Source organism: Poecilia reticulata, linkage group LG15 (assembly GCF_000633615.1).
Source record: "Poecilia reticulata strain Guanapo linkage group LG15, Guppy_female_1.0+MT, whole genome shotgun sequence".
In the NCBI taxonomy this organism is placed as follows: Eukaryota; Metazoa; Chordata; class Actinopteri; order Cyprinodontiformes; family Poeciliidae; genus Poecilia; species Poecilia reticulata.
The window spans coordinates 23,717,173-23,739,156 of record NC_024345.1 but is presented as its reverse complement, the minus strand read 5'-3'; the positions used below and the strand labels follow the sequence as shown (position 1 = coordinate 23,739,156).

Here is a 21,984-nt window from a genome sequence, read left to right as displayed (position 1 = left end):
TACAGTGGTGAAAAACAACGAAAAATACTCTGTTGGAAAAAAGAGAGTGAGAAGCATGAGCAGTTAGAGGCTGATTCTGAACAAGCCTCTTTTATTTTTAAATATTGCATCTGAAATTGGGAAGAGATTAGAAATGTTCACACTATTCATCATTAACACAAATCCCTTTTTTTGTAATATAAATTATTGTGACAATGATGAGCTCTTTTTAAATGTGTTTGCACAGCATTTTCGTTTGTAATTTAGCTATTTATTTCTATTGCTGATACCAAGAGAGCAACAATAAAGATCAGCATCATGGAAAATCTGCATGGATGCAGTTATTTTAGTTTAGTAATAAGATTGTAACACTTAATGTAAATGTTGTTGTGTGGAAATTGTGGGGCTTTAACTGTGGAGACATGCATTTATTGATTAAAAAAACTCCAATGAATGTGGAATAGTGGTTACAAAAACACTCATGATGATAATAATCATGTTTCTATGGTTATATCAGCAGGAGGATGAATGGCATTTTACTCATAACGGCCACCATTGTTTAGTTTATTTTGCTAACCTGTACAGCTTAAAATGCAGATTAATTTTTATTGATTTCCGGTCTTAACATTACCTGGATTATTCTTTTTGATGTAAATTATTGCAACAATATTTACATGCAGTGTTAATGATTATATTGATTTTTAAATCATTAATAAAAAGAAAAGCTTCAATTCCTGCACATAGAACCATATCATCTTATCACAAAAAAGAATGAACATTTAACTGTTCATCAGTTCATCAGTAGGTTTATTTTTTATTTTTGTCTTTCTTATCTTTGTTGATTTTTGTTTGCATTTCTACTCAGAAATCTGTGAAGTCATAGCTGTTTCTATGCCCGGCGTCCTAAAATACACTTCAAAATTGCCTTTTTCTTCTGACAAACAACAATAATATGCAGATGTTAGTTGTATTTATGTTTAAAGGTTCATGATTTTTCTGTGGAGTGTTATTTTGGGGTCACACTTTGTGAATAGTGTTTCCAAAAGTACCTGGATTTTTATCTGGTCGTCAAGCTAACAAAATACATCCAGATCTAAACTGATGCAGTGAAGTAAGGCAGCAGGAGTGGGAGATGTTTGGATTTACTCCATGGACTGTGTTTCAAAATGATCAGAATAAGCTTTGCATCAAAGAATAACAAAAGAAATGCTGCTAATAGAGTGCTGTATCCAAGCATGGTACTGGAATGTTAAGTGGAAGGAAAAAGTATGCAAAGCACAGGTGCACCTTGAGAGGATTGTTGAGCTCCTTCCACAGTGAAGGGAAGTTAGACAAGGTGTGAGTTGGGGCTGCACAATGCATGACCTCAGCTTTTGGTAAGAAAACATTTCCAAATTGAAAATAAAGTTTTCTTGATATGTATTTTACTATAAAGGTTTGAATCTAAGTAAAATTGTACTCTAAGTTAATGAGATATGGCTTTTTTGCCTAATCGTTTTCTTACGGCTCTTCATTCATGGATCCAGACTGTATTTGTACCTGCTTCTCCTTTCAGTTGATAAAGTTTAGATGCACATTTAGAAGCAAAACACAATCGCTGCAATTTGCGAATGACAGCCGTTGAAATCACATGGGGTTTAATTACATCAATTAATTTGTAAAGCTTTCATACATTAAAGCATATTCACTCTAAATGCTCATGACTCACATTGGGGCTGATATTAAACAGCTCCAAACATTGTACCCGTTTTAAGGCTCTGCGCTTCGTCTCCTCCTCTCATACATCGGCTCACGAGTGACATGGGGGACTGCTGCCAGTGTGGGGAGATGAATGTTTTTTCAGCTTGTGCACATGGCCTGATCTGTCTTGCTTCAGCTTCTCTTACATCATGGCACGTGCCTCAGGGTTTTTTTTCTCTTCAGAGCAGCTCTGTATTTAGGGTGTGATTTACACTCAAACATATATACACACACACACACACACACACACACACACACACACACACACACACACACACACACGCACGCACACACGTGCACCCGCTTGGGAATGTTCCCCTGCTTCCAATTGCAAGCAGTATTATCATCTTCCTACACTTCAATGTGCCTTTAAGGATAGCATTCAGGGAGGGAAGTGGGAAAAAAAAACTCATGAAAGGAACCATATAAAAGACAAAAATGGACAGAAAAACAGACCAAGGCCAGGGAATAATTCATATTAAATTATATTTGCCTGAAGATATTTATTTTTTATTCTTAGCTTGTCCTCCATTTCACTGATGCCATTTTAATCTGCAGCTCAGCAGCCCTTTAAGTCTGGCAGTGGAACTCAGTCGACGCCCTACGGATTCGTCAAAGAAGGATCCACCTGCAGAGGGGAGGAGAACTGAGAGCTGTCGTTTACTTCAGCCTTTCTCTTTCTCTGTCTTTGTTCTCAGGTTGTTAGAGAACTCGCTGCTCAACGCAGAAGTGAAGGAAGGAGAGATTCTGCCTCCTACCATTCAGAGGCTGATGAAAGGATACAACAAGTATCTCAGGCCTTTCTTTGACGGTAAGGAAGCAGCACAGACATGCAGATGTGGAAATGACAAAACAGTCAGAGGATGGTGGTGTAACGGAGAATGGGAGGAGTTCAAATTGAGGAATTGTGCTTGCATGTCCTTGCTGAATATTTCATGCCTCCATTCATACACTCGAATGTAATTGAATTCTTTGAAATCCAGGTGTAAAGAAAAGAGAATGCATTAAAACTGAACCATGCAGAGAGAGGTTCTGGCTTTGCAGATAAAAATGTGTGAAATGATTTAAAGGGGCAGTTTTATGTTAAATTGTCTTTCTTTTTTTTAGCTTTGCGTCATGTTATGATATTATTCCCTCATCAAAATCATACCTGGAGTTTTGCCTGGGTCTTTTCATGCATGTTTGAGAAATCCTTTAATCTCTATTGGCAACCAATGGGTCTCCCTCTTCTCCTTCAGACTAGCCAGCAGCAATTAGCAAACATCTGGTGGAACTGAGCATCTACTTATTAAACGAGTTACCTCTCAGTGCATCACTGGTAGAATGGTTATTAAAGGCTTAACAGAGGTTGTGATGACTTCCTGAAGGCGAAGTTTCAGAAAGAGCAGGAACTTCCTTCAATTTCAAGGTGTTAAACTACAAAGTCATATTTTAAGTCATATTTGATATATGTAGCATTTTTACAACTAAAGTTAACATAGTTACTTGACTGTCTGGAGAAAACATAATACTGCCCTTTCAAAATAAATGTGTTATTTATTAAAGAAGCATTATCAGATACTTAAAACTTTAGATAATTCCAACCTTTAATTTTAGTTCATTTGCTCAGCATAATTTCTGGAAGTCCCACTTTAATAATTCAGCCTCTTCAGCCAATAAAGCAGCACTTAGGTCTTTTCCACAGCATTTCACAATGTTGGCCCAATAAGGTTGAAGCATAAAAGGAGCAAAATCTTTGACCCTCATGTTTGGCACAATCTCCAGATCATCCAGAGTTCTGGGTACTCTCTCCTCTTCAACTCACAAAGCAAGTTTTCTATAGGATTTAGGTCTGTGGACTAACAGAATCTTGGCAAAAAGTACATTTTATATCCACTGAACCATCTTTATATTGATTTGACTCATCAGTTAAAAGATCTAGCCATTTACTGTTAACATCCACCAAACTAAAACTAAACAAACTAAAAAAAATGCTTACACTAGATTTATTTTTATAAATTACTGGGGTTGCCCACAGTTTTTTTCTTCTGGGATTTTGTTAAATAACTATTATTTCTTAGCATAGATTTTTTGTGTGTGTGTCGTTAGACCATAATTGAGCTTTTAGGCGTTGACTAAATCTCAAATTATTTTACTATTTAGTGAAATTAAATTTTACAAACCTGTCATCAGTAACTCCAGACATTATATTTGCCTGGTAGGAAAAACAAATCTGAAGTAAAAATGAGTGCGAACGTCCAGAGGAATAATGAGATTCCCTGCAGGTCTTTCTATTGTCTTATTATTTTTAGCCCTGATAAAACTGCACCAGATCTCTGTTGTTTTCTCCTATCAAGATAAAAGCTCTGCAGAAAATTGACCGATGCTGCAGAGCCTGTGAATACAAACACAAATAACATTGCGATAATGAAAATATTCTTTAATCAAGAAGCAAGTTTTCATGTAATTGTGCTTTAAAAATGAACATTTTCACTGATAGTTGGCGTCACAGATAGAAAAAAAAGACATATATGCAGATAACTTCTAAGTCTAAATAGACCAGCATTTTTGGAGGCGTGTTCTATTCTGACACTACAGACTTAAAGGCTTTATTTACATATTTTTTCTTGTGTGTTTCATGGCTTCTCTTTGAAGACCATAATAATTTACCACTGTAATTCAAACACATTTGACAGAAACACTTGCAAACCCGTCGCCGTGGTAACGTCAGTGTTGTGTAAATGTGTAGTAACGGTTTTATCCTTGTTTTTGAGATGGTCCTGTGACGGTGGGAATGAGTTTGGACATCGCTAGCATTGACACCATTTCTGAGATCAACATGGTAAGATACTCACTCTATAATGAATATATTAGATATTTAATATTGCTTGCAAACATTTGATGGATTGTTGTGGACGTTGTTGCTTTGTGGCGTTTCACTGCGTCGTAAATTAAATTAACTGCAATAAACCAACAAAGTGGTGAGTCCACACTGCTGGCTCTTTTTAGATTTAAGACGTCAGTAGTTTCACATTTTGGATTTAAATACACATTTTTGCATTCAAACCAACTATAACAATGACATTTATGCAAAAATCAAGCATTGCACAGACAATTCCTGCAGCTACACTGAGTCTAATTAAGGGGACCACTACCACACTTGTACAAATATATAAATGGATAGATGGATTTAGAAAAAGATCCGTTGTGATTATTTTAATTACTTGATGCATTAATATTTAAGGTCCCATGGTATAGGAGCTGCAGACGTTTACAGCTCGGGTGGAATTATCTCTTGACAGTACAACTATCACTTGAGCACACCCCTAATCTGGGATTTATGGAAGACTGGCAAGAAGAAAACCATTGTTAAAAGAAAGCTGTGAAAGCCATGTAGGGGACACAGCAAATTGTGGAATAAAATGCTCTGTTCAGATAAAACTCTGTTCAGACATGCAAAATTATATGTGTGGTGAAAAAGAAAAACTCATAAAAACATGATGTCACTCTGGACACCAATGGCCTTCATAAAACTAGAGATTATATCTGAAAACTACCTTCCAACAAGCAGCGCTAAGCATACAGAGCCACACTGTAATAGTTTACGTCAAAGCGAATATTAATGTGTTAAAATGACCCAGTCCAAGTTCAGACTTACATTGCATTGAAAATATGCTACATGGTTTGAATATGGTTGTTATAAGATCCAATCTGACACTGAATTGTTTTGCAGGAGAAAAATAAATTGACCAAATATGCGTTAAGTGGGGCAGAAGAGATATGAGAACTGCAATTTTCAGATTTCCATCTGTTAAATAAAAAAGTAAAAGGAAATATTGCATCATTTCATTTAGTTATATGAAGTAAGGGTGTTTGGCACTCAGTCAGTGTTTTGCACAGAAAGTCGGTCTTGCTTTTCAAAAACAAGACCAGCAGACCTGCTGATTTGAGGCCAGGCTGTGGATAATCGTGGCCCCAGGCACAGAGGGCCTCCAGGAACCGACTTCATCCACACAAATCAAGCAGCCAACACGACTGCCAGCCTGTTATTGACATGCCTGTTAAAAGTGTCTGATGAACTTGTTCTCCCAATTCCTGCAGGACTACACGGCCACCATATTTCTCCGCCAGCGCTGGACGGATGAGCGCCTGGTGTTCGAGGGCAACAAGAGCCTGAGCCTCGACGGGCGCCTGGTGGAGCTCCTCTGGGTGCCGGACACTTTTATTGTTGACTCCAAAAAATCCTTCCTGCATGATATCACCGTGGAGAACAGACTGATCCGCATCTTCCCCAATGGGACCGTCCTTTATGCTCTGAGGTGGGCTAACAAAGAAGCATTGTTGGTCATTCGTTTTGTTTCGATTTTTCTTCTTCTTCTTCTTCTGCTCCAGCAGATAATAGAAAAGTAGGCCAGGGAATCAAGAAGAAACAGGCTGAGGGAGGAAGCGTGGGCTGAATTTGAGATAATGTGATTGCAACGCTGGGAGTTATATCACACTATTACTCGACTATTGGATTGTCTGAGTCCAGAAGCTCTTGATGTGTGGATAGTGTGAGCATCACCAAGTCCAGTTTGGATGTGTAGCGCAGATATTGTGCTGTATGAACGACAAGCCTTTGGCAGTTTGTGCCATTCTTATTAAATATTCTCAGCCAAGTACACATGTTGCTCATTTTCCAGTTATATTTGATGTGAGTCTCAGCACTACAGTCATGATGTTCTGAATGGGAGAAAGAAAGAACACCATGTTTCTATTTCTAGAGTCTTATGTATCAAGAAATGCTAAAGAAATAATCTGATTACTTGAATTCAACTTCAATTCTACACTTTGATTAGTGACTATAAACACGAAGGGACTATGAGAAAACTATTGATCGAAAAACAAGTACAATGTTTATTTTAGGAATTGCTGTGCAGTTCAGTTTAAATCCAATAAGAGCCTTTTATTTTTCTCCCAGTATCTTCCTGAAAAGATGTACTTAGTTTCACAAGAAGCTTTTTCCTTTTGCCTTTGTTTAATTTATAATTATACTGAAAACACGTGGTGAGTTTTTTGGTGCTGGAGGTTAGATTTAAATAAGAACTTTGCTTGTCATGCTCTGATACTTAAACCATGAGAATCACAAAGGGATGTACTTTCTATTTCCCAACACTGCAGATATAGAAATTATCAAGGAAATGCAACAGTTCTGACTTCAGTTTTGACTCAGACATACATGCTTTAAATAGATGGAAAACAAATTATGCCAAAACAGAGTTGGATGGTGAGTACCAGTGTGTGTTTGGATGGTTTACCCAGGCGTCTCAACATTGTCCCTCTGTGCAACAAGCCTTATCTTCAAAAACAGAAAATGTGAACTTTTCCCGTCAAAGTTTTGATCAGTGTTTTCGTTCTTAAGACCCGTGTGCATTGAGGACAAGATGACTCCATTTGAAGGCTGATCGATACTCGTCTCCCTCTGGTTGGCTCTGACTTCATGGGCCGGTGCTTTTACACAGGAAACCGTGCTCTCGCTGCACCGCAGTGTGACACAGGGAGCGTTGAGGGAAAAGCAGCTCAACAGGACCAGCTAAAATAAAACAAGCAAAAGAAAAAAAATAAGAAAAGTCAGGAGAAACATGGCAACCTCAGGGGATTCAAGCTGTGAAAGGGGACAGAGCGAGGTGAGAAATGCATGATGCTGGAGGAAAAAGGAAGGAAGGACAGCTGTGCTAAGTGTTTCACTGCTGGCCAGGAGGGAAAGAGCTGCAAATGTCAGAGTGATTGTAGTGAAACTCCCAGCAGTTTAAAGTGAAGGATTTTTAGATCATGTATGTCCTTTTTTATATTGTGGTAAAATACTGATAAACATTATGTTAAAGATAACCAAATTTCATCACAATAAAACCTTAAGATGGGACATGGATGATGAAATCTAGAGTCAAAGTGAAGAACTGGTTTGCAGTGGGAATAGCAGAAAGTTTCTCTAATATGCTGAAAAAATGTCATAATAAAAAGTTGCTTTTAATCAAGTTGATGGATGTTAATAACTTATAGATATATTAATAACGTATTGTTATATAAATAACTTCACCCGTTATTGTAAATAGCTTGGTCGAGTAACAACTCTGTTAATAATCTCTTGTCTTTTCCATTTTAAGGGTATTTAGTCTCCCTTTCAGTTTTTTTTAACCAATTTTGGCAATTAAAAGTTGCTAAACATCTTGGACAAATGAAAAAAATATCCCTTTAAACCATGCGGATCGTTGTAGGTTTCTAAAACGACAATAAGATGGTTTAATAAAAATATTAATGTATTTTAAGGCTTTTTGCACATCATTACCAGAGATGCCATGACCTGTAGAGGGCGCTGTGTCTGGCTGAATGCAGTTATTTCTGAAGGAAAAGATGAAAAGTGAAGGCCTCCAGATACGATGCGTCACGGCTGCATTATGTCATCCGTCGCAGCGTCTTTCCACGCCTAATAATTACAGATCAAATTAGCAGTATAACATCTCTGTGGTAACATATTGATAAATTCTTAATGTGGCTGATATGAATAATGTGATTTGCTTGTTACCGTTATATAATTAGGATCAATTTGGTACTTCTGTGTTCTTAGTTTATTAATGTGCTGTAAAAAATTACATTTTGCTTTGAATTTTATACAATTTGCTAACACGCCATGGGATTCATTTCTCATTCATTTAATGTTTTTATCTTTACTTTTTAATTTCTTTTTATTTCTCTTTCTCACCGTTTCCGTTTTAATGCTTCCTTAAAATCTCTTTCTCACTATTTATTCAATGTCACATGCTGTTTTTATTTTAATTATGTGAAGCACTTTGAAATGCCTGGCTGCTGAAATGTGCTATACAAATAAAATTTGATTGATTGATTCAATGCATCTCATACTTTTCATGTTCTGTGGTAAGAACGAGAGCCTTTGATGAGTTTATCACTATCATCTCTTCAAATGTAAATATAAATATGGATTCTAATAAGGGGGAAAAAAAACGTTATTCTTTTTTCTTCAGGATCACCACTACTGTGGCGTGCAACATGGATCTGACGAAGTACCCAATGGACAAGCAGACCTGCACGTTACAACTAGAGAGCTGTAAGGACTCTTCACTCTTTGTTAAGAAAACTTGAGCCATGCTCCTTGAGGCAGGGGCAGAGAGTTGGTGGGTGGGTGTGATTTCAAGTGAATGTGATCAAAACGAGGGATCAAACGCATCACTTTCTCTCATCTTCTACATCGCTTGCAAAAGCAAGTGCAGTCTTTGCCCATGTGTGTGCAAAAAAAACAAAAAAAAAAACCACTGATGTCACAGTGCATCAGAAGCTGGGACATTTTAGGTGAAAATGGAATAATCTGTTGTGTTTGGCACTGGAACAGCCGACTCGGATTAAAAAAAAAAAAAAAAAACACAAAGCCAGAGGGTTGTGCTTGAAAATGATCTACTTTGTTAGTGAAGAGTTGCTGAGTAGAAAAAGTACACGCTGCACACTTTCTGTGAAGCTTTAGGAAGCCTTTAAACTTTGACAGAGCGTAAGGCTTTTATATTACTTTAACACGGATAAAGCACAAACAGCGTCTGTCCTGCCACACCTTCGCTGCCTTGCAGTGAAAGCGTTCTCTCACTTTGCCCTGTTTCAAACACAGACCTCAATGTATTTCACTCAGGCTTTCTGTGACAGACCAAAGAACAACATAATCCTCCATAAGTGGAACCATCAGTAGACACGGTTTTGAAACTTCTACAAGTGTGGGATGCATTTCTGTGTTCGGCTCCGCTTTGTGCTGATAGCCCCACATGTCAGACGGAGCTTCCCCGTCCTCCGCCTTAGAGATAAGGCGAGGAGGGAGCTCAGTGTAGAGCTGCTTCGTCTCTGCACCAAGCATAGCATGGCGCTGTGGGGCTGCTGTGCATAAACTGAAATATGCATAATTTGTAATTTATGCATTTTGCATGAGAGCCAGAAAGTTGTGTATTCATCTCATATGAAAACACCTTCTTTCATGTTTTGGTGTGAAATAAGCACAGAAACTCCAGAACAAAAACGAAAGTCATGTAATAAGTTGTATTGTTATCTGCAGTGAAATGTGTCCTGAACCAACACAGGCTGAAAAGCCACGAAGCCATTACTTCAGCTGGATTAAAGTTTGCCAATGTGCTCAGGCATAAATTATTTTCTTTGGGTGTACCATCATGCAACCTATGATCCAACTTATACAGTTCAAAAAGCAATTCTACCTCATATTTGTGAAACATCTGTAAACTTCTGAATTTGAAGAAAGTTTTATTCTGCAAAAACACAAATTCTTACCAAGTATTTTTGGTCTGGTTTGCAGTTCAATTATCTTAGCACATGAGTATATTTTCAGTCAGTCATTTCTTAATATTGATGGAAAACTGTTAGTTCTAAATGTCTTGTTATGAGTGGAGTAATCTGCCTGTGGAACTGGCACTTTTTTCAATGTTAATTACTTAAAACAAGCTCTTAAATCTTGCTGAAAAGTTACTAGCAAGTTAGTTTATTATTTTTCAGGTGTGCAAATATACTTGGTAAAATTTTGCAGAATAACAATTCTGGAAAAAAAAAATCTTCCTCTTATTATTCTAGCATTTACCAAAATAAAAAAAATCAAATGTGTTACCCTAACATTTATAAAAGGAAGAGTTTGGTCTAATTATATTTGTCCGTATATTAGATATGTTTTTTTTATGTGGGGTCATGAAGTAAAGAGAACCTGAAATAAAAAAGTTATGATTGAAAGAAGGTTTATTTTTTTGGTGACATGGTGGATATAACATGTTTTACATCTTCCTCCACTTTCTATTCCCAGCTTGCTTTAGTTTATTTTATTTTTTTTTCTGTAAGATGACAGCCAGCCAGGCTAGGCTCAGTCTGATCCCAAACCCTCAGCTCCACACAAAACCTTTACCTCAAGCTCCAGGGCCACTTAGCTGACAGAAAGACATTTAAAGGATAAAGTCAGGTAACTGAGAGGTGGGTTCTTCCTCTGGACCCTCAATAATTCTTGGCTAAATATCTCTTTCTTATCTTTTCCTCCCTCAGTTCTGTTTCTATCCCTTCCTGATGTTCAGCTTCTGTTGTGTATCACATCCTGTCCTCCTCTAGCTGTCCCGGTGTCTCTTTATGAAAATGTATATCCAAGGATTTATTTCTTTTAAAGCCGTGCCAGAACTGGATCCTCTGCGCAGGAGGAAGCTTTAAAGGCAGTGCTGTTGTGGGAGTGTGTGGGGTGTTTAAATTAGGATGCAGTAAAATATTTAGTGCTTCTTGGCAGCAACAGACATAAAAAAAAAGTGCTATTCTTTTGTAGAGCTTGAAATAAAACGTCGGTGCTGGATGCCACCTTTTGCAAAGTCTTTTGTTAGAACGTGGAACTGAAGGGCCGACTTTTCCATGCCAATGTTTAACTTCCTGTGTCGCGGCAGTGCTGCAGGTCAGAAAACTGATCGGTTCTTCCTTTAAGAGCCTCGGTTAGAGACAAAACTGTGATTTGTTGAAGGCATCAAAGTCACCCGTATCCCTCATTTAACTGCTCATCAGTCCATGACTTCAGATTAAGTGAGGTGAAGATTCTCGCCACACTTGAAATGCTGAGGAACCAGGTTCATTAACAGACCAACTGGCTTCGGCTTCATCTTCTTATATGGGTTGGTTCAGGGTGAACGGGGAGAAATGAAGCATAATTTCTGACAGGAGATTACAGGGGTCCACACTACACTTCTTACTCTCTAACTCCCTCTGCAGATACATTTGGAAAATGCATCTGAGACTTTTAACCTCATTAAATGAGCAGGTCTGGATTTTAGAACTGAAAATCAACCACATGATGATTCCTATAACCTTACAATATTGGACTCATATGCTGCTACAGTAAACCCTTTCACACACGACTATTTTCTTTGATCATAAGATTTTTTCAGGCCTTCTTTGTACAATAATTAATTAGGTTATCTCAGTTCTCCAGGGCGCCGTGTTGCATGCACGCTTTGTCTGTCGAGGGAAGAGTGATGCTCCTCACCAGGATCTTGTTGGACTGTTTTGCTATCTTCTTTGATTAAGTGAAGGAACAGAAGTACAGTCACTTGCATGAGCATCCCTTTGAACGTTTTCACATCACAACCACTAACTCCAATGCTTGTATGTTATTTAAATTTCAGGAAAGAGATCATCACAATGTAATTCACAATTGTAAAGTAGAAGAAAAAGTGCACATTATATTTAAAGAACTAAAAAACAAAAAAACTGAAAAGTGTGGCATGCATGTCTATTCTATACCCCACGATTCAGTGCTTGCAGAAACATATTAAAGGGTATTTCTCTGCTTTGCATTTCTAGAGACTAAACTTTTTTCTTACTTGTCTTTACAAAAAAAGCTGAAACTGAGTCAGATTGGAATCAGTGTTGCAATAATTTGCATAACATTTTAAGTCACGTTTTGGTCTGAACTTTGACTAGGACATTCTGAAACATGAATATCATTTCATCTAAATCATTCCAGTGCAGTTTAGGATTATTGAAATGTAAACTTCCACCTGACCAGCTGCTAATGTAAGACGTGATGTTGCTTTAAAAGTTTTTAAAAACACAGCTTGTGTTTTCTGTCACATAGCTTCCAAAAAGTCCAGTTGTAATGTGACAAAATGGCTTGATGGGTCTCCGTCACATGGCTGATCACTTGCATGAAATTCTGCAGCAAATGAAAACATTTAAGCACCAATTAAGTATGTTTTGAACTCTTATGGATTCACTTTTAAATGTTAAACGGAGGTCTGCTGTTTCAGCACTTCACTTTGCTTCCCTCGAACGTCTTTCTTGTTGCAGATATTTAGCATTATGCCCAGTTTGCCAGGCCCCAGCTGTGAAGCTCCATTCCTAAACAACCGAGTCTTAATAAGATCAGAACATTGCACAGCTATTAGCCATTAACATCCCCTGCTGTTTCTCTCATTGCCACTTCAAGCTTTAGCAAAGGAGACATCAGTTATTCGGATGCTGCAAAATCCACAGCTGTAGCACTGATTTAATGCTCATGTCTGCATGTTTATGGGTTTGTTCCACGTTTCAAAAGGAACTCCAGTTATTTAGGTGCATATAAACAAATTCTTCCACATTACAAAGTGCAAACCAACATATTTATTTATTTATTTATTTATTTATTTATTTATTTATTTATGTGAATTTGTGGAACAAGTCATCAGAAAGGAAAGGAAAGAGACATTTGATGATGTAATATTCCAGCTCAGACATAACAACACAGGTACCCTATAAATAAAATGAAGAAACACATTGTTGCCAAAGAGATGAACAATAAAGTCATAAAACAAAGAATAAAAACAAGGGATAAAAAAAATGGTCTGACTATATTCTATAGAACAAACCTGAAAGAAAAGATTTCATCTCTCTGCTCTTTTTCAGGGGGCTACAACATCAACGATGTCATGTTTTACTGGACCCGAGGAAATGAGTCTGTCAGCGGCTTGGACACGCTGCAGCTGGCTCAGTACACCGTGGAGGACCACTACACTTCTGTCTCAGAAGCTGTCTACGAAACGGGTGAGAATGAAGACTAAATGTCTGACTAATGTTTGAGTTTGGCTTAAAAGAAGTGCCTTATCTTTGACTATTTTGAATTATGTCACTTAGGTAAGTTTATGCCACTTCTGCTAAACTCAACTGTGCTGAAAATTGGCATCTACATTCTTTCTTTTATGGCTGTTTCTTAATTTTTCTCTCTTCCCTTGAAGGCCATTACCCGAGGCTGGTTTTCCACTTCGAGCTGAAAAGGAGCATTCTCTATTTCATCCTGGAGACGTATGTCCCCTCCAGCCTGCTGGTGGTCCTCTCATGGGTGTCCTTCTGGATTTCCTTATCCTCTGTTCCGGCTCGTATTTGCATAGGTATTCATGAAATCTGACTCAAGAATATTTTTCTATTCTGTCTGTCATTTTTTCCCCCAAAACATTGGAGAAAATGACTTTATTCTCAGGGCTGCACAGTGGCGCAGTTGGTAGAGCTGTTGCCTTGCAGCAAGAAGGTTCTGGGTTCGATTCCCAGCCCCGGTCTTTCTGCATGGAGTTTGCATGTTCTCCCTGAGCATGGTGGGTTTTCTCCGGGTCCTCCGGTTTCCTCCCACAGTCCAAAAACATGACTGTCAGGTTAATTGGCCTCTCCAAATTGTCCATAGGTGTGAATGGTTGTGTGTCCTGTGTGTCTCTGTGTTGCCCTGCGACAGACTGGCGACCTGTCCAGGGTGACCCTGCCTCTCGCCCGGAACCTTAGCTGGAGAGGCATCAGCAACCTTCCCGACCCCACTGAGGGACAAGGGTGTAAGAAAATGGATGGATGGAAATTAGTTGCAGTTTAGTTAACTTTACCAGAACAACTTAAAGTCCTCCTGAAACATTTTCTGTTGGATTAAGAAAGGATCACCACATATTGCTGGCATATGGGTGAAAGACAATGGATGGATGGACTTTATTCTCAAAAAATCTTTCATGAGATTTTGAACTGTTGTTTTTTTAACTAACTTATGACAAAAAATGTGATGAGGAACTTCTTTGAGCCCCCATCGTTCAGGAGTTTGTGAATCACGTTGCAGGTTAAGTGGCCTACGATTCTAGACATGCAACTTTTTTAAACTCTGGGTGTTGCAGCTCCTCTTCAGACGGTCCACGGCCCAGTGGCTGGATGGATGAATTTCAGACGCAATCAGGTCAAATCTTGGTTTAAGTTTGAGCTCAAAGATCTCTCTAAATTGATTCTGTTTGAGCTAAGCATTGCAACCCTGAAACCCACCTGACTGCTCTCATTCTAACCTTTAAAAGCTGACAGAATATTAATCATGACAGTCAGCTGAATCTTTCATGATGTCTGTGTTTGGTCCTCGTTCCCAGTGAATCGTTGGTGTTATATTTTAGATGATCTCATTCGATTTCCTTTACTGTAGTCATGCTATTTGAAATTTTACGGCGCTGTAAAAAAGAAACATTACACAAGGTTTATTTTTTTTCTGGTTATTGAACATGATCCAGATGAACAGCTGAAGGTTGGGGAAGTGGGCTGGTTCCATCACAATCAAGCCAGTTTTCAATCCGTCTTGCTTGTTTGCTATAATGAGCTAAATTATCTGTTTAATGTTTCGTCCACTGACCACCTTAATTCTCTTCAACACTTTGTAAACTGTCCAATTTGCAGAGTTTAGAAAATTAAACTATAATTACCATAATCCTTTCATGATTGAGTGTTGACTAGACACTGTAGATTATCTCTATGCGATCATGAGAAAATGTATTATAGACGCCATCGCTTTCTGCCACTCCGTCATAAACATTTCATCAGTATAAATAGATAATTAAAAATTTAAAATTAAACTTTTATAAATGAATTTGAGTTTACTTATTCAGGAACATTAACTGCATAAAACTCCAATGTACCAGATTTAGCCCCTGGCTTTTTTTTTCTTCTTACATTTGACTGAAACTTTTACAGTGTTGGTGTTAAATTTATTGCATATTTTGAAAAGAGAAACCACACACCAGTAGACTTCGCCTTTCCAGGATTTTTTTTTTTTTTTCGGGAAATGCAAATTCTAGAGCAAACCAGAAAAAAAAAACATTGTGTAGACATTTTTCCGGATAAATCTATACTCATTGCTTTTAGAATAAATCTAATAAATGTGGAAAGAGTAAGGACAGTTAGTACTTTCAGATGCGATACTAAGTGGTTTTCAGAAACGTTCAGACCAACGTTTTAGTCATTAAAAGAGAATTTATTTAGTTTTGGCTGTTAGAGTTTTTGTGGTTTGAATCAACCATTGAACATGTTTGTCACATATCTCTACAGACCAATGCTGGTTTTATTGTTTGACAGGAGTGACCACAGTCCTGACTATGACCACCCTGATGATGGGAGCGCGGACGTCGCTGCCCAACGCCAACTGCTTCATCAAGGCCATTGACGTCTACTTGGGAATCTGCTTCAGCTTCATCTTTGGGGCGCTTATTGAGTACGCTGTGGCCCACTTCTGCACGCTAACCCATGCTGACGCTCACATGTTGATGGTGAGACTCTGCTGTACATTTAAAAGCATTGTTGTTAATGTTCAATATCATACAACACCGTCTACAGTTACTGGCACTAAATAACTTTTAATTTCACGTTTTGAAGCAGTGGTGAGAAATATTTCCCACATTAAAAAATAATTGGGACAAAATTAAAATAGCAATAACTTTGCTGTTTCTTTTTGCACAATCTTTCGACATCATCCAGACTACTGGGTCGTCACTTGCACTCTAGTATTTTCAGCGCACCATCACCTTGAGATGATGGTGGAAACATGGTAATTGGTAATTGGCCCAACTGAACAGTGATTTGCTCAGAAACTATCTTCATCTGACTTTACTGAAGCATTTAGGAAGCTCAAGAAACATTCTTTTTGTTGTACGTTTGAAAGGTTGAAAGACTTTTACACATCTTTACTGCGCTAATAAATGTGAAAGATGGTGTAGCTCTCATCATCCTAGTCATTCTGTTTGCCTTAATGATTATCATCTTTGTTGTAATAATCATGTTTATCGAGTTTCTAATCCATCTGACCTTTGTCCTGCAGTACGGCCACCACATGCACGACATGGACGACGAAATGAACGGCATCGTCACCACCATTTCCGCTCACTCCAGCAGAGCCAAGAGACGCAAGGAGCCCGCCGTCACCTCGCCGCCGGCGCCTGCCTCTGCAGAACTCAGCGTCAGCCCCTCCAGCCCTTCAGGCAGTGAGCCCAAGCCTGAAGTGTCCCCTCCAGAACCCACCAACTGGTGCCTCACCGCTCTTGCCACACTGCGCAAAATCCTCCGCTTTATAAGCTGCTGTCACATCGAAAACCCCCACCACATAGACAACTACTCCAGAGTCACCTTCCCCCTTTCTTTCGTCATTGTCAACCTGCTCTACTGGACATATTATCTGTACTTCTAGTATCGGCTTTAGAGCGGCAGTGTGTCTCTGAGAGTGTGAGGCAAAGAGTGTATGTAGACGAGAAGTGTATTTTACTGTATGTATGTACAGAAAGCATTGACAAGGTGTGTTCTGAGATGGGTTTATACCGTTTCTACATTTGGTTTCATAAGCAAAGTAGCAAACTCAAATGAGACCATTGTTTTTATTTATTTATTTAAAAATAGAATTGCAGCTTCATTTTGAATATTAAAACAGGTGCATCTCAATAAATTTGAATATTACTGATAGTTGAAATAGCAGTCCGGTGAAAAAAATCCCCATTTACAATATAGATGCTCAATAATTGGTTTCTGCTTGTTTGCATGAACTGCTGGATCAGTGTGGCACAGCATGGGAGCTGGTTGCCTTCAACTACTCTGATTGTTGGCTCCGGTGCCGTTTGTCTTCATAGGTTCTGTTAGGATTAGGTTAGGGTAGTTTGCTCGAAATCTAAATGAGGATCTCCATATTGTTTGTTAGCAAAGGGAAGCATAAAGAGCTCTAAATGTTGATTGTTGCGCTGACGTTAGGCCTGCTAAAACAAGGCGGAACAACAGCGGCAGATGCTGTTTCTTCCAAAATCAGTGGGAATTTCCACAGTCAGTTTTATGAAGAGCTCCACTAAAAAAAGGTTGCACCTTTTTCTACTTTACTTTTTTCCTTCCACACAACTTCCCAGTAATATACTAAGATACAGAACTCAACCAACTTGATAATAATGAATTTTTATTTCTTGCAAATTAGAAATATTTGCCTTGATTTTCAAGGCTGATATTTGTAAATTATAGCTATTTTTTTTCTGTCATTGGTCTGATGTAATATTCAAATTTCTGAGAAATTAAATTTGGAGTTTTCATTAGGTGCAATCAAAATGAACGGAAATGACCACTGCAGGTAATGACACAATATTACATGCAGGTTTTTAATGATATTTTAATTTACTTAGATTCACCTGTATACTTTCCATTCCTGTTTTTCTAAATAAATCAGTTATTTTGCTAAAACGAAACGGCCAGCTTTAATCAGAGAACATAGGGTCTGAACAGTTTTACCAAACCAGAAGTAAGAAAATGCTTTTGCTTTCCTTCTAGTTGGGATATATTCATTTTAAGATGCAGCTGTGATTTAAGGCTTTGTGACAGATTTCACAAGGGCTGTTATGTGAGAGCAAATTCCCACAGCACTTTGATTTTCTGCTGTGATGGACTGATCATCGATATTTTATAACTTTATCTTCTGTTTCCTGCAACATTTAGGAGGAAGTAGAGAAAAAAACAAATGGCAGTTGTGAGGTGAAAAAGACCCATCATGAAAAAAAGCTTTCTCCAAATGGATGATCGCTGGAAAAATCTTTTTCTCTGTCACTCTGAGTTTTTTTTTTAATTAAGCGGTAAGGTTCTGTTTTCTTGCATTTTTTGTTTTTTATTGAGAATATGAAGATATATAGTGGCCTTTAGTCATTTACAAACCAATTTTATCTCACTAATCATCATGCAAGTCTGAAGCCCTCTGTATCCACTCCCTATTAAGAAATTGCACAGTCTGAATTTTATGAATACAGTACATGTTATTAAATAACATGAAACACATAAAGTGTAAGAAATGGTTCATCCTAAAATACCAGAAGTATAAGAGAAATTATGTGGCATAGATGGTGAATAAATGTGCCAAACTGGAAAAAAGAAAAACACCAACAAACCCACTTCATATACAAATGGTACGGGATGTTTCTGGATTTTCTTTTAGATTCTGTCTCTCTCCATTCTCTGGAAATGGAAAAACTCTAAAAAAATGGAGGCGTCTCAAATACTTTTCCTCCCACTGTATATATCAAACCATTTGTGAAGTAGTAGCTAATCATAAAAAAATGTTTTTTTAGGGATATTTAATTATCATGGAACATGTTATTGTCAACACTGCCTGCTCATGTGATGCTGTGGTAAATTACAATCTTGTCTCCTGAGACTCGCCTTAAATTGAACTAGATTCTCCCACTGAGGGGGAAAAGGAAACATTATTCTCTTCATAATCAATTCTGTGGTACGAAATAAACCTGGCAAAGACAGAAAAACAAACTGTTATCACCGTATCATAAACTCTGGATGTAGATAGTTAAGCTTTTGCTAATTCACGCTGTGGAGTCGATGCCCACAGAGCTGGAGTAACAGATCAGACATGTGGATGTGCAGGACTGCCACACTTCAAACTACAGTCAGATACGTTATTTATGCAGTATTTCTCTCTGCGGCTTCAGCAATTGTTTCTCGCTGGGCTTTTGTAAAAACATAAAGTAGTAGGCAGACTTTGCGGAACGGGAATGAAATGGCCAAAATAAATAAAGAGGACGGAAGCCTCTGTGCACTGTGAAAAACAAAAGCAGAACAGCATGGCATTTCTAGGTTTTCATGATTCAACTTTTACAAAGAAGGGGGAAATCCCATTCCAGTAACTGCTAACATAACCATGAAGGGGCAGCAAGTGGCTATAACGTCTTTATTACATTTTAAAAGCCATAAAAAGGATTCTAAGTGTAGCCAGTGGTTGTGTTTTTGCAGCAACTTCACAGAAATAAACAATAGGAAATCATTGTGTCCACTGAACACACAACAAAGTGTAATGGTGACGGGGTCAGAACAAAATACTGGACAAAACCATTCAGGCATAACATTTTTGTCACTGTGTGGCCACAGTTGATGTGTTGCAAAGAGGGAAATGGGTAAACAGTAGGACCTGAGCTTATAGTGGCCTTGTGACTGGGTCAGAGCATCCAACATCCCTGTCTGCAGTGGTCAGTCTCTATGTAAAGTGGTCCAAGGCAGGAGAAGTTGTGACTCTGTGACAGGGTCATTCATGTACAGGCTGGCCTCTAGGTAGACTGGATTTATCCAACAGAAAAGACACTGCTGACCAAGTTGCTGATTAATTTAATACCAGTTCTGACAGAAGGGGGCAAAAATACACAGACCGACCCTCATGGTGTGTTGCCCTGCTGACTCCTGTCCAGTGCTGAAATAACCAACAATCTGATTAATTAAATTGTCTTTCACCACCCATGAATGGCCCGGTGAGTAAGTGTTGGCCATCTGGGGAACACAAAGCACCAGGAAGCCAAAAGAAGGCAAATTACATTAGCATGATAATGACAATGTTCTGCTGCAAAACGTCTTGGTGGATGTTACTTTGACGCCACCCACCCAAGCATTGTTATACACCCATCTGTGGAAGCAGTGCAGTTGTCTGAATGTACCTTCTCTGTTTGAGGAACACAACAACGTGTTGAGGTGTTGACTTGGCCTTCAAACCTCCCAAATCTAAATCCAATGGACTGACATGAATCCATGAAGTTGCAGCTAACAGGAAATAGAGGACAAGATGCTGCAGCACCTTCAGCGCTCCAGAGGAGCCCGAAGAAAAGGGGAACCAGTCCAGTATTTATTTGGCTGGTGATCATAATGATATGCTTGATCTTGTTGTCTTTGAAAGAAGAACAATTTTATCATTCTGTTAGGGAGCATAAAATATACTATTTTTATTTTTTTACTTTATCTGTGTTTACTTGTGACATTTATCTTTGGGCTTTCAGTTTTCCCTCTGACTAAGTCATGATGTGGTGACCTCCACCACATCATAATCTGGACAGCAGGTGTAAAAATATAACACACCCGATTTAACAATGCCTTGGTTTGTTTGCTCGCAGGAATTTGAGCCAAAGAAGATGCTTTCATTATTGTTGGTTTTCCCTTTAGTGTCAAATGCTTAAAGTGCTTTGCTGAAAAGAATCTACCTGATTGTTTCTGTAGTCACTAGAGAATACATAACAAACCGCATGTTGTAGGCGAGCAGATGAAAACACTCACATCAGGATTCAGTTGAACTAAGGAGATGCATGTTTATTTCTTGCCGTTTACTCAGTATTACTGTGAAAAACTGAAGGTTGGTGAATTAAAACCACAGTTCATTTTTAAAGAACTAGTTTTGGGTTTGTCATGGAGAGCTAAACTGTCAATGTACAGTCAATGACCTGCTTTAGCTCCGTGGTTTTATATCCGTTTCACTATCTACAGACAAACATTTCAATTCTCTCTTCTGCCTGATGTTTGATGAAAAGTAGGATCTTTTTAGTTTGTATTTTCCTTTCTGCATGGTTTTAGGTGTACTTTTTTTTCCTTCTACATTCTTTTATTTTGTCTAACGTACAGAATTAGTCACTGTAAAAAGCTAATTGTGAGGACTGGGTTGGTAGAGTGCTCATTGCCAAACACGAGATTTAAAATTCAGAAAATTTAAATTTGGTCAAATTTTTCAGGCCCTCCCACCAAACTGTGAGCGACATCTTCTCTGTGGATGTTGGAAAACATTTACTTTTTATATTTATTATCATTATTATTGCTTTGCTAAGCTAGGTAAGCTTAACATATGCATGTAAATGTGGAGCCAAAGAGCCACAGCACCAAGAACACCGATCCCTCGCCGCAGCGGATCCAGTCATGTTTTAGAAACAAGAACATTGTTTTGGACGGACACGATGCTGGAGGACGTCAGTGGAGGGATATGTTTAAAGGAAAATGGAAAACAGAGACCTTTCATGGCCCAGTGTGGGGGATCTGTCAGTTATAAACCACCAACTGAGGGGACAACTTTACTTCACGGGACATTTTCTTGTCAAATGTATTTATACACAGTTGTAACATCCAGTTGCTTTATCTGCTGTAAATAAACAATACCACTATGCATGTTTATCTGGTGTATGAATGTGAATAATAGCAATAAAAAGGTTTAATGTGTTATTTGTTGATGCTTTGCCAATTTTGTTTGAAGAGCTGAAGAACCGACTGATCCTTCAAAACAGATGGAGATACACCTTGTATTGTTAACAAAGGGACATTAAAAGACTGGTAATAAACATTACTGCTTTGTTAATACTTTTATCGGCGAGGAGATAAGAAAAGAAAATCCATTATTGTGCACGTCTGCTTAGAAACAAATAAAAACAGGATGGATATTTAGTTCAGATCCTGACGAGGTGAAAGAACAATCGTTAAACAAGTGATCAGTGATACATTTATTGTTGTTTTTCCTGAATATCGCTCAATTCCAAATGCAAAGTGAGGAAGTGTCAGTACATCCCATCCCATGCTAGGAGAGACAAACACTGATGCTCGTCTCAAAGTAACCACTGGGCGAACAGACCGACTGGTGGAAAAGATTTCTGCTTGCTGAGAGGCGGAGAAAACGGAACATGTGAAAACAAGCAGCTGCCTCTG

The 21,984-nt window shown here is 38.3% G+C and overlaps 1 protein-coding gene across 1 annotated transcript; it reads left to right on the top strand.

The window, feature by feature from the left end:
* Positions 1-2,259: 2,259 nt before the first annotated feature.
* LOC103477081 (gamma-aminobutyric acid receptor subunit pi-like) lies at positions 2,260-21,507 on the top strand (the record flags this gene model as incomplete). The annotated part of the gene is made up of 8 exons (XM_008429973.2): positions 2,260-2,530; positions 4,473-4,540; positions 5,800-6,017; positions 8,718-8,800; positions 13,141-13,278; positions 13,470-13,622; positions 15,595-15,785; positions 16,334-21,507. Coding segments are annotated over 8 exons (1,488 nt in total), but the record flags the coding sequence as incomplete, so codon positions are not given.
* Positions 21,508-21,984: the final 477 nt, after the last annotated feature.